At 39.2% G+C, this 13,833-nt stretch overlaps 1 protein-coding gene across 4 annotated transcripts in view; it reads right to left on the reverse strand.

Moving 5' to 3' along the window:
- The window catches only part of TBX18 (T-box transcription factor 18), a 60,670-nt gene that overhangs the window by 32,446 nt on the left and 14,391 nt on the right, over positions 1 to 13,833 (reverse strand). For all 4 annotated transcript variants that reach the window (XM_082249675.1, XM_082249673.1, XM_082249674.1 and 1 more), the window contains exon 4: positions 11,794 to 11,965. In XM_082249675.1, coding sequence (XP_082105801.1) covers positions 11,794 to 11,965 — 172 coding nt within the window. The remainder of the gene's footprint in view (positions 1 to 11,793; positions 11,966 to 13,833) is intronic.

The raw sequence follows: 13,833 nt of genomic DNA on the forward strand, positions 1-13,833 counted from the left end.
AGATGCAGCTTGTCATTTGCCACATTGCCTGCCACCGGATGCAGCTTGTCACTTGCCACGTCACTTGCCATCAGATGCAGCTTGTCACTTGCCACATCACTAGCCACCAAGAGCGGATTGTCACTTGCCAGTGGCTGTGTCCCAGAGTAAGGGTGGGCAGTGAGAAATAATGTAATCTCTCTGCTGCCCACAGCTGCACAGTGAGAGCGGTGCTCTGTCACAAGCTGAACAGCAGTGATGCATGGCAGGCAGTGAGAGATGATGTCATCTTTCTGCTCGCTCATTTGCCCGCCCACTCACCTTCCTGTCCACCCGCTCACTGGCCTGCCCGCCCTTCCGCTCACCCGCCTGCCTGCTTACCTGCCTGTTCGCCCACCCGCCTGCCCATTCACCAGCCTGCCCACTCACCCGCTGGCCAGCTTTTTTCTCAGGCAATTGCCTCGTTCCCCCCCCCCCCCTGGATCCACCCCTGGATGGCAGATGAAAAAGGCTTAGCCTTTAAAAAAAAGATGTTTAGCGCTTAGTTCTGCACTCCTCTGACCCATTTTCAGTCAATAGTAACTCAGCTAGTCCAAGCTCTGCAAAGATCCCCACTTTAAAGTCAGGATCCACCCAGAAGCCTGGACCAGCACCTGGGTCAGCCTCTCTGCAATCCGCTGAGAGCCTGAGCCAGCACCTTCAGCCTCCTCCACAGACTGACACTCCAAGGAGCAGAGAAGGGTGGAGAGTTGTTTATAAATAAGAGATTTTGGGTTGTATGAACAACAATATCCAGCATGTTTAGGGGTAACATTGTATAGTTTAAGCCATTGTGATAGGTTTTCATACTAATGTAATAAAATTGGATTTTTCTATGATATATCACTAATTGTTGTCCTTGGGCTACCAAGAAAGTCCATTGCAGTTTTCCACATGCTTCTAAAGGTCCACTAAAACAAAACCTACACATAGGGTGTCTCTGTGGGGGTCCATTTTTAGTCTTCATTTACTCTATGGATCATAAACATTTGTTTATATACCGTGTATATACTGTTCAATTCAAAATTTATTTAAACCTAACCTAAACACATCTCCTATGGGTTTCATTACTAGGGAGAACCAACAAAGTGGCATATTAACTCAGGAATTTAGTCTGAATCTACTGACCTGGAAAATAAGCTTGACCATTATCAAGCATTATTAAACTTTATATTCTATAATTGTTGTCCTTAGGGTACCAAGAAAGTCTATTGCAGTTTTTTCATATGCTTCTATAGTAATATTTAGGACAAAGTACTCATCAACTACCCATTTTTTTGTTTAGTTCTTTTTCCCTTACAGTACAGTCTTTGAATTATGTATAAGTGGACCTTTAAATATGAAAGACATTCAACCAGTCACTACTAAAAATTAGTCTGCACAATGTAACTCTTAGAGTGGTTCTAAAGTCTAGGTTTTTTTACCCCAATGCATTCCCTGCATTAAGTTAAAAAAAACATCCCATTGTGGTGTCCTCTTAAAGATAGACCTTTAATACAATCACCCATGCTATGCCATTCCTTCTCTTTATGGGATCATTTGCATCCTAATCCTTTGCTGGCCTCCGCATTCACCCCTTTAGCACACATATTCCATAATCCTGAATTCCCTCCTGGTTTGGACATTAGGGCTTTTCGAGTGGGTGACGGATAAAGGCCTATAGCGTATCAGTCATTTTTTTACTCACTGTGGCCCCTTCCCCCTCTCTCATTGTTCCTTCTTTTTGAAGATGCCTCCGTCAGAAAGGTTCAGTTTTTATCTTTATCATATAACTCATTTTTATGTTCAATTTGGCCCTTAGGGGACATTCCCTCTCTAACAGCATATGAACAATAGTGCACTAGGGAGCAGTTTACATTGGCTGACATACACACATGTACCCCTGTCCTTGACACCTGATGCTGTACAGCTTCTGGGCTTCTCCTCTCCTTCTCCATCCTCCTCTCCCACCTAGGTCCCTCAGTGTTTCTGGGAATCCCTTTTCCCTGACTTTCTCTTTTTCTACCATTTTAGTTGTCCTTATTCAATGTCAACTATTCTACCCTCATAATTGTGACATTGCTGGTGAATAATGGAATTATATACTTCTCAGAAGTGTCTTGAGAATGATCTGTTATGTAGCATATTCAGTTGCAGTGCAAAAGATACATATATCTTTCACTCGTTTATGGTTTTGGGTATCCAACCTAGGACTCTTGTTTTGGATGCCTGTTTTAGATTTCAGATAACGTCATATTGTCACAATGATGATGTTCTTAATACTAAAATGAATAAAAACCTTTTAAATGTAAAAAAAAAAAAAAAAACAGCCCACTAACTATTTACCCCACTAACCACTTATCTTTTCTTGGCCTTACAGGAGACTCTGGGACCAGTGGGAACCATAGGCTCCTGCTGCTGTCAGTCAATTGCTGTGGGGAGAGAGCGGGGTCGTGGCCGAGTTGTGCTGTGTGTGTGTGTCACACAGCCTGACTCGAGAGCACACCCACACAGGTGCCCCCATAGCACAGGGTTTTCTATGGATGCACTAATAAAAAGAAGGAGAGGAGAACACCAGCGGGGGGGCACCAAAGAAGAGATAAGGGACTGCACTGTGCAATATAATTTGCCAAAGCACAAAGTATAACCTCTTTTTTATTTTAAAAATTGCCTTTAGAACCACTTTAGTCAGACAACATTAAGAAATAAACACCCCAGCATAAAGCACTGGCTCTATCTGCTCCATATACTAGATGCTAATCATACCATTGATATGCATTCTGAAATCTTGAACTATTCCAGAAGATTAGACAACTAGACAGTGTTTCTCAACTCCGGTCCTCAGGGCACACTAACAGGCTAGGTTTGCAAGAAAAACGAAATACATCACAGGTGATATCATTTGCTGCTCAGTGATTGCAGTATTCTAGTCTGCATCTCCCCAAGGTAATACTTAAAATTTGGCCTGTTAGTGGATCCTGAGGACTGGAGTTGAGAAACACTAAACTAGAAACCCTAGATGACCCACTAAAGAACATTTACACACAAATACATGCACTCTCTTTTAGAAAATAACAAGTTGTATATCGAGCTTGTAAAATATTTCTTCTTACATTGCAGAACAATTCCTTCTAAATCTTCTAAAAATAGTCTTTCAAAGTGTTTTCCAAACCATAATTTGAGGACAATCTAAACAATTTTAACAACAGTCTGCATCAAGAAAACCCCAGAGTTTTGTTTGAGTAGACCTTTAAACAAGATACAATAAATCAAATCAGTTTTAAAAATTAGTTTGGACAATGTCGGTCTTGAATACTAACAAATTGGGCCACAACAGAAAATACAGTCTATCTGCTGTATACTATATACTATGGAAACACCCTGTTTTACCACCATCTTGAAGGTTGATTTACCATGTATTTATAGTTCAGCACTATTTGCAACTTTAATAAACCTGCTATCTGTGTCAAATACTTGAAATCAGATAACAGTTAATCTGCATTTAGGAAAAAATTCCCAACTTAACTTTGTTTTTTTTCTGAAATCTTGAACTACTCTAGAAAAATAGGCAACTGGAAACCCCAGATGACCCACTAAGAACCCACATACACATACATGCACTCTCTCTTACAAAATAAATAGTCGTATTTCCAGCTTGTAAAAATATTTCTTCCCTTACATTACAGAACAATCCCTCTGCAAATCCTTTAAAAATAGTCTTTTACCAAACCATAATTTGAGGCCAAAAGAAACAATATTTCCATTGTTACAGCCAGCATTAAAAGAACCCTATGCAATTCTCATCCACAATCTAATCTGTGCGTGGTTCGATCATTAGTTGAGGCTGTCCTTATTATAACTGTCAGAAAAAGCATTGGTTTCCATTGCTCCACTCCCAAAATTGTGTCTCCTTTGGAAGCTTGAAGTACTTATGCTTTGAAATATCTGAATATACATTTAATTGAATGCATTCAAGAGTCAGCTGAACTAAAACAGATATGTGCAATAAGAAAAAGCATATCATTTTACCAAGTGAAGCATTAAAACAAATTTAAAAAGTGACCCCAAACCATCATAGCTTGCCTTTACGAAGATTTTCTTTGCTAAGTGAACAACCTCTACTACTTTAGTAAATCAAACCCACAGTTTCACAAAGACCTTTACTAAGATTTTCTTTGCTCCATCTACAATAGCTGTCTAGCGAAAAGAGGGAACTCCAGGCAAACCATTAAATATTTTGCTGAAATACTTGTATATGACCTGTTCTACCTGCCAAAGTATCTGTCACCAGCTTGGTCACCACCTTACTTCCAAGCCTGTGATTCAACAAGAACCATACAACATATTGATAAGATACCCATCCTGCTATTTGTGCCTGTCACAAGCTCCCAGTGCTAGACTGGCAGCAGTATGCAATGTAAACTCTGATTGGCTTAAAGTGCTGCACCTTATTTTTTTATACACCTAACTTATGCCAGGTGTATTTAAAAAACATTAAGGATTTACTTTTTAACAACTGGGTGAAATTGTTTATTTATATCTGCCTCGAGCTCTGCTTCTTATCTTTTTTTTTATCAAGAAAAAGCTTTGTTAACATTAAGCCATTACAACGTAGCCAAGCTGTTTGTTTCGTAAAAAGTGTACAGACACAACTTGAACAGCACTAATTCACATTATATATGCATGTACATGCGAGATCTTTGCCTTAAGTTTACAAACATGACCCCAAACATATTACTGTTTTATATGTAAATCACCAAAATTGGATATTAAACAAAACTCAATCCTAACAGCCTTTCCAAAACTAGATCCACCTGACCAACCCCAGGGACGTTCAGCCACAGAGCCCATAACTTTTCATACTTTCTTGAGCATCCCCTGTGTTGGTAAACAAGCTTTTATATCCTTATAGTATTGCCCACTGCCCTGATCCATTCCTTTACTGTAGGAGGATTTTCAGACTTCCAGTGCACCATTATAGGCTTTCGTGCCAAGAACAGGGTTCTCACAATCACCTCTCTAGTGTAATTCTCCCAACCAAATGCATCCAATATGCTAAGTAAGGAAGGCTTGGGATCCGTGGGTAAGGAACTTGGTGGACTTGGAGGTGTATTAGATCTCCATGGTCTCGCTTACACCTGGTGCATTTTAGAGTTGGTAATAAGCCCATAACATGCAATCTCTGGGGTGTGAGGTATACCCTCATGACAATGTATAGCTGGGTCTCTGCATCACATTTAATGAGCTTGTTGCCCTTGTTTGTAGAACTTCCTCTGATTGGTCTCCTGTAAGCTGCCCAATGTCCCTCTGCCACATCTCCCTTACGTTCAAAGAATGTTTTTTTTCAGGACAGATTGTGGTAGCATTGCATCTGCTTCTCTAATTAGTGTAAAAAGAGGCGTCTGGGATTTAATCCTCACCGAAAATCTTCCCTGCGCTATCACCGCATGTCTCAACTGCATGTAATAAAAGAGCATGGAGTCTGGTAGATTAAATGTCCCCTTCAGCTCTTTAAAAGGTAGCATTATTCCATTTCTAAAGATTTGGCTAAGATATGTCACTCCATATTTCTTCCATTTAGCACCCTGTTGTAGCTTAGCTAACTCCAGGTAGTTGATATAAATTAGTTAGTGTCACCACAGGATGACACTGTGGACACTGGGGTAATTCTGTGCCTCGTCCTAATCAGTATTGTTTAGAAAAAAGTATGGACAAATTTGACTTTGTTGGCACCATGACAGGACAATATGTCATAAAAAGTATTTTTTATTATGAAGCTAAGTTTCAGTTTCATAATAAAAAATACTTTTTATGACATATTGTCCTGTCATGAAACCAACAAAGTCCATTTGTCCATACATTTTTCTAAACTCCAGGTAGTTCTCATTTAACCAAATAGGGCTATATTCCGTGAATCTTGTCACCCCCTGAAGATATTTAGCTTTATTCAATACTTTCTGAATGAGGTTATATGTGGGGTATAATTTATATGGTTTAGCCAATGCCTAAGCTTCCAAGGCCAGAGGGAGAGATTCCGAATGTACCATGTGCAGAATCACATAGTGTGAAAAATCGCGAGTAGATGAAGCTTGCTCACCTTCCCCTTGCATTGTCCAATAAGGTGTTGCAATTGGGCTGATAAATATTAAAGCCAGAGGTTAGGTGAAGCCCATCCACCATCATCCTTAGGATGCTGTAGATACTTGAGTTTTATTTTAGGAGTCTGACTTTTCCAAATTAGAGTGCAAAATATTGAGTTTACAATTCTAAATGTTTTTAAAGGGATCATCGTCGGGAGTTAGGGAGGAAGTAAAGTAATTGGGGCATAAGGATCATTTTGATTAAATTTACTTTCCCAGCAACAGATAGATGGAGGGAAATCCATACTTTAATACGAGCACTAAATCGTTGGAATAACGGAGATATATTAAACCGGCTCTAGTCCATAAAATTAGGTGTAACTTGTACCTATAAATATTTAAAGGAAGAGGTAGTTGGGATAGGGTTATCTGGGTTCCCCTGATTTGTACCTATTTAATAAATCCGCACCAGGTCTGACTTGGACCAATTGACTTTGAGTTCTGAAATGTTCCCAAGTTCAGTGTTGGGGCCATAGTTTCTCTCAAAGATCTATCTGTGTTCCCAACAGTATCACCGTGTTGTCTGCATTTAGCATCACTTTTTCCTGCCTAACACCATAGAAGAAACCAGTGATGTCCGTGTTGTCTCTAATCTTGATTGCCAAGGGTTAGATTGCTAGAGCAAGAAGCAGGGGCGACAACGGGTACCCCTGTCTTGTGCCTCCCCGAGTTAAAGGTGCGGGATAGTTTGCCTGATGCCCTAATGGCTGCTTGTGGGTGGCTATACAACTGCCTTACCCATGCGATATATACCTCTCCAAGTCTCTTTAGAACTTCCCATAAGAATGGCCACTCTATGCTAACAAAAGCTTTCACAGCGTCCAGTGATAACAAAGCCCTGTGACTCACATTGTCCACCTGAGATGGCATGTTTAGGAACAACTGCCTCAAATTGATTGCAGTTGATTTATTTGGCATAAAGCCAGCTTGATAGGCATATCTAATGGAAGTGATTACCCCATTCAGTCTGAGCTCCAATACCTTAGCTAATAGTTTGATATCACTCTGTAGCAATGATATAGGCCTATAAGAGCTTAGGTCTATTGGATCCTTACCAGTTTTCAAGAGTAGAATGATTCTGGCTTTAGACATAGAAAGGGGTAAGATTTCATGTTCCCTTGCTGCATTAAAGACCTTCAGCAGTTTTGGTAGTAGCACTTCCACATACTGTTTGTATCTTCCACTGGTGCTTTATAGTTAGGAAATGTGGCAACAGCTGCTTGCAATTCCTCTATGGTAAGTGGGAAGTCCAGCTCCCTTCTTGCTTTCGAGGTAAGTGTAGGAAAGAATATCCCATTTAAATACCCCTGCAGTTTAAGGGAGAGTACCTTGTGGTAGGTAGATTTAAGTGCTCATAAAATAATGCCAACTCCTGCAACACTTGGTCCGGGGACTGCACTAAGCGGCCAGATTGGGAGTTAATCGCTCCTATAGTGGGCAAACGGTTATGTGAATTAGCAATTTTGGCAAACAGGCGGCCCGTGCACTCCCCTTCCTCAAAGAACTCTTGTCTTAAAAATAACACTTTTTCCTCCGCTGAGGAGGGCAATAAGTGCTTATATGCAGATTGAGCAAATAGCCAATTCTCCTGTGCGGAGTCTGTGGGATCCTGTACATATTTCTGTTCCAGAGTCTGCACTTGGAGCTCCAACTCCCCCCTCAATCCAGGTGAGGCACGTTTAATTTTAGTTATTTCAGCAATAAGGATACCTCTCAGAAATGCCTTAAATGCATCCCATTGGAAGAGAGGGGTGTCAGTAGGGTCCTGTCGTTCAAAAAACTCAAGTATACTCCGCTCCATCCCTGTGTGGGATGGAATTAATTTCAGCCAATGAAATTCCAGGGTGCCTTAGATAGTTTGGTGGGTGGAGAGGTTATAAGCCGTATCACCATATGGGAGTGATCTGAAACACATCTCAGCTTATATAGGACCTCAGAGACAGACGGAAGCACACCCAAATTACCAACGGCCAGGTCAATTCTGGATAAGGAACCATGAGTTTTGGAAAAGCAGGAGAACTGTTTATCTAGGGGGTTCTTAATCCTTCATACATCTATCCACCCTACTTCTTGCATCAGCCTCATCAGGGGAGTGCCCCTTAAGATGGCAGAGGCCTGCGGGATTGGATGTCTGTCCAAAAGTGAATTCAACCAACAAATAAAGTCCCCGACAATTAGTAGCAGCAGCTCCGGCTTCCCTGCCAAAAATGACATAAAAGCCAGTGCCTAGAGCTCAGCTTCAACTGATATCAGAAATTGTATTGACATGTTTCACCCATAAAGTTGAATGCTAGTTTCCTACTGAATGTGCAATCACAGTCCATCAGTTCATCAACAGCAGTCCCCCATAGGTACTATTATACATGAAAAGAATTTAATATAAAAATAAATATAAACAGCAGTGGTGGCTTTGAAGAACTAAAAATGTTGTCACATTAAAGTGTTATAATCGTCTTGGAATTTTTCATTTAAAGTAAGAGATACACTCAAGTTAATCAAAAATCAAGCATTATTATGCAAGGAACTTTGACTCTTAAACTTGATTATTGGTATATAGAAGATGTTTTGTACCAAGCCAACTACTGCTCAAATACGCCTTATTGCCAGTTATCTGTTATTCTTCAAACACTCATTGCTGTGCCTTTGGAGGTGCAAATTAGGTGTAGTCACTTATACAGAATGATACACGTGGCAGTCCATTTTTCAAGGTAGGAGGGGCAACTATTTTGGGCACAGGCATGTGCATAGCAACAGTTTATAACACAATGTGGTTCTTAAGGTAGGAGAGGCAACTATTGTGGGCACAGGCATGTGCATAGCAACAGTTTATAACACAATGTGGTGTCTAAAAGTGATTGTAAAGGTTTTTTTGTACTAAAAAAATAAATGTGGTATACTTACCTGCTCTGTGCAATGGCATTGCACAGAGTGGTCCAACCTCCTCTTCTCAGGTCCCCCACCGGCATTTCTGGCCCCTCCTCTTCTTGGTGGGCCCCCACAGGAAGCTGCTTTCTATGGAAGTCCACCTGCATGCTCCCTACCGAGCCACTCTGTGTGCATCTATTGACACAAACAGTGTGGCTCGGCCCTGCCCCATGCTCACTCGTCACAGGATTTGATTAACAGCAGTATAAGACAAGTGTTTGAGGCGGGGGGGGGGGGGATGCACAGACAGATGAAGGTTTTCTTTACCTTAATACACAGATTGCATTATGGTAAAAAAAAAAAAGTTTTGTCATTAAAATCATTTTAACTAATAATTAACTCTATTCAAGGCAAAAGAATCACTGGAAGGAGAAGTTCACAATTATCAATGGACCTGTAAGTATGGTGCTAGAAGGTAGAATTTACGTCTTTCTCCCTGGATTAATAAAAACAAAGGCATAAGTTTGGAAGACTTAGCGTGAAATGGTGCGCCCAATCACATTGGATAATACTTCTAGAGTTGACCCATAGGGGAAATATTGCCAATAGGTCAGTATATTATTATAGAAACTTTGACAAAAAACTGACTCAAGAGATTCATAGCTAGACTGAGGAATAAAATGTTAATATGATAGACTGACTTCTTGCTGTGGTCAATATATGATTAACTCAGAGTATATTATTTTTTGACGTTACAAAAAGATACATATTGCCCCTAATGTTGAGCTATTTTTTTATTTATTAAACTGACAAAAAACAATATCCTTATTCTCCAAAATGATCCATACACATCCTTTACTTAATAACCCTGTAACCTATTTTTCATTAAATTGTTCTTTACTGTGTTTTTCTGCCTCTGTGAGCTCCCGAAACTATCGTTTTACACTCACATCATATAGTCTATATTTATTCTTGGATCATAACAAGAGAGGTTGGCTACATTCCTACATACAGTGTGACTATGGAAAATGAACGTAGCCACCCTTTAACAGAAATTCAGATAATAGCATCAAAAAATGAAAAAGGGAATTAGAAGCATGCATGGGATGTTCCTGAATTTTCCCTGTTGTCATTGACAAGGAACACAGATTAAGGGAAAATGCACAGTGGCCTAGTAATTAGCACTTTCCTTGCAGCATATAACTTCCAACCAGGACATCGCCTGCATGGAGTTTGCATGTTCTGCCTGTGCTTGTGTGTGTTTCTTAAAGGTACTCTGGCTTCCTCCTACACTCCAAAGACATTAAGGTAGGTGAATTGGCTCATGTCTATTCAGGCCTTAGGATATGCATAAATGCATATGTGAGATAGGGATCTTGGATGGTAAGCTCCTGAAGGTAAGGAGCTGATGTGAATGGTACAATAAAGTGTTGTGTAAATTGTTGGTGCTTTATAAATAAATATGTAATAAATAAAAAAAAAATGGTATGAATAAATGACTCCTTCACAATTTCGGTCCTTGGTTCACTTATAAATTAATGGGGAGGTAGGGGACAGAAAGAACATTTACAATTGCTATCTGCCATCTCTTCAGATATACATCTGAAAAGATGACAGATGGAAATTTTAAAAGAAGCTTGTCTGTATTAATAATTTCACTCTTGCGCTTTATTGTATACGCACAGCTAAACAAGGCTAATATTCTTCTCCTTTTGAATCTGACACAACTAAAATTAGCTGATTTATTTCCGTTACTATTTAAGGACAAGACTGTATCTAGGCATTATTTAAAAAGATAATAATTCCAAGCAAAACTATAAAACTACAAACTCTCATCTTGGATTGCTAGCAGATGTCAATTGGTTCTCTTGTTGGCAAATTTAGTAAATACATCTTGGATTAATTTTCAAAGCCCATTAAGCATTAAAAAGTTTATGTATATTTTCCTAAAAATGTTATTGATTCCAAAGTCCTACAATATTTCTTCCTTTTCTAAAATTCATATTAGAGAATTTCACATATAATAATTTAATTCACATGTTCTTGTTTAAAAATGTAGTTTTTCTAATGAATAACACCATTAAAGGATTTATTCACTCTGAATTGTCTTCCTGTACCTCTTAGCCTTCCAGAACTGATATTTCTGAATCTAAGTTCCCAGCTCTGTCTTGCTAAATCAAGATTCTTAATACCCATGGAAGTTTTAGCAAATTAATTATGGAGAAAATAATTATGGAGACAAAGTAAACCTCCACAGATAGATGTCAAGGCTAGTGAGTAGACCTGAAACCCACATGCAAAGATCTTGGTGCTGAAGTCAAGAACATAAATAAGAAGCTACTAGGTAATATCTGCCATAAAATCTGTTGCAGAAAAAAACATCCCATCCCTAACATAAAAATTCACCAGCAGTCGCCTAAAACTAAGATATAGGTTCAGAGGGGACTAATGATTTAGGACTCCTTTGAATCTGCATTTCAGAAAGACTTGCAATTTTCAAACTGAATATTGAATGCAGTGAAGGTATCCTGTCATGGCGCTGCATGTAAGGCTTATCCAAAAAAAGCTGCATGTTTAAGTCTACAGAGTGCTGCTGAAGTGCCCCCACCTAGATCCTAAATCAACCAGGAATAAAATGGTCCCATTCTCATATGTAGTTAGGATGCAGTATATGGAATGAAATGAACTTCACAAGTATGAACAAAACCTTAATATAGAAGAGAGCATAGAGTGGAATGATCACATACACACAACTAGTATATTAAGATATTTTGTTATTGCTAATACTTACATGTCCTTGATCATCTAGCTCATTATTGGTAAGTTTTAGTTTATCAAAACTAATGACTTGTCTCATCCATGTCTCGCCAGAGGCTGGAGAGTCTGGATGGATATAAACACGTGGGGGTACTGGAGAGTCTGCGTTGCCTGCAACCATCCACTTTGAACTGTGGTAAACGTAACTGTAAAAAAGGATACAGTAATTTAGTAATGCACAAACAATTTACATAATTAAGCATTTATTCAACTATCTGAAAAAAAAGTTATTTTGGAAAGTCTACTTTATTATGAATTCACTATGGATGCATTAACTTCTAGCATTGCGTCATCACCAATACAGTAAACCCCCCTCCATTGCGGGGGTTACGTTCCGGACCCAGCCGCGAAAAGTGAAAATCCGCGAAATAGAAAAACCCTATTAAAATGCATTGTAGGCATGTTTTTTTTACTGTCACTGTACGTGTAAAAGCATTTTAAGGTCTTTAAACACACTTTTAAAATAATAGAAACTCATTTAAACACATAAAAGATACTGAGAGACATAGCAAGAGCTATGGAAAACACAAAAATATTTCATTTTTAATGATTTATATAGTAAAATAACATTACAAAAAAACCCGCAATATACCGGGACCGCAAAAACTGAACCGCGATGGAGCGGGGGTTTACTGTAAACAGTTTCTTCTAACTTAAGGATATATGTCACATATGATATAGAGCAGATTAAAGCAATGAGAATTTCATTTTTTTACTTTATTAATTGATACGATTTCCAAGTAAGCAGAAGTGGAAAATCTGTATTCCATACCAGAAAATAAGCCACATTTCTGTGTCAAAACGCCTACTTAAAGTTGCTTTTAACCCTAGAAGGCACACAGGGCTAGGGCAGCGATGTCACTAGAAGGGTAGCTGAAGAATAACAGCTTTCATGACCTTTATGATATGTTGCCTAAGTGTCAGATAATGTCAGCTTTAATCTCTTGTTTTATACAGAAGTACATTGGCCCTGTGTCACAGCCTCTTTAACCCCTTTTGAACCTGCCACTGTACTGTATATAAACAGCCAATTCACTCCCCTAATGTTCTGCAAGGACATATCAGTGCATCCTTCAGGAACTGCACTGCTGTGTGTGCCTAAAAGAATCACAGAATGTAAAGAATGGTTCTTGTTAGCAGCCAAGTCACACCTAAATGATAAAAAATCTGACCCAATTCCTCATTTCCACACATCTGTGGTGGATTAGGGAACCCTCCCTGCTTTGTCGTTGTATGCTGACAGTGGGAAGACTTCCCCTCGGTCAGAATACACAGATCAGCGCTGCAGTCTATAGCCTGCAGCACTGACTGAGGGGACATTTTCCAACAGGGTGTTTGAACAGAAGTTGATTGGTAGACCGGCAACTACAGTGGCCATACATGGATAGGAACCTGTCTGGTTCCTGTTTAACCAGCCACATTTCTGTCCATGTATGTTCACCTTTACTGGCTGGTGTTTGGGATTAGTGTGCCTTCTGACCACCAGCCAGCACCAGTGCAATTCAGTATCAGTGCCAACAGTATTACCATCAATCCTTCTAATGTCATTCTCTCCTCTACAGTATATGTCAGTCCCATCCTGTCTGTAATCTGACCAGTATATTATCCCTCATCACACATTTCCTGCACCTCTGTACATTAACTCCTTCATCTCCATCCACCCACTGTATGTGACGTGTAACCTCTTTACCTCCTTATTACTCTGTATATGAACTGCATTGTATCTAGTGCACCATTACCAAGGTCCATTTTATTAACATCCTCTATACTGCCATGTTTCTCCATTTCCAAAAAATGATGTGAAAGTTCAGATAACCTTGGGGTGTCTACTTTTCAAATAACATTTTTTTTTTTTTTACTCTCCTGGCATTTTAATTTATAACAAAAAGTAAGGGAAACAGTTTTTATTTTCAAATGTATTGATCTTTTATTTCCCTTTTTAGTAAAAAAAAAAAGAAGAATCCAATGGCTATTATATACTGCCCAAAAAATCTATGTCGTTTAAATGATACAA

The sequence above is a fragment of the Pelophylax lessonae genome (assembly GCF_965119305.1).
Source record: "Pelophylax lessonae genome assembly, chromosome: 3".
Lineage (NCBI taxonomy): Eukaryota > Metazoa > Chordata > Amphibia > Anura > Ranidae > Pelophylax > Pelophylax lessonae.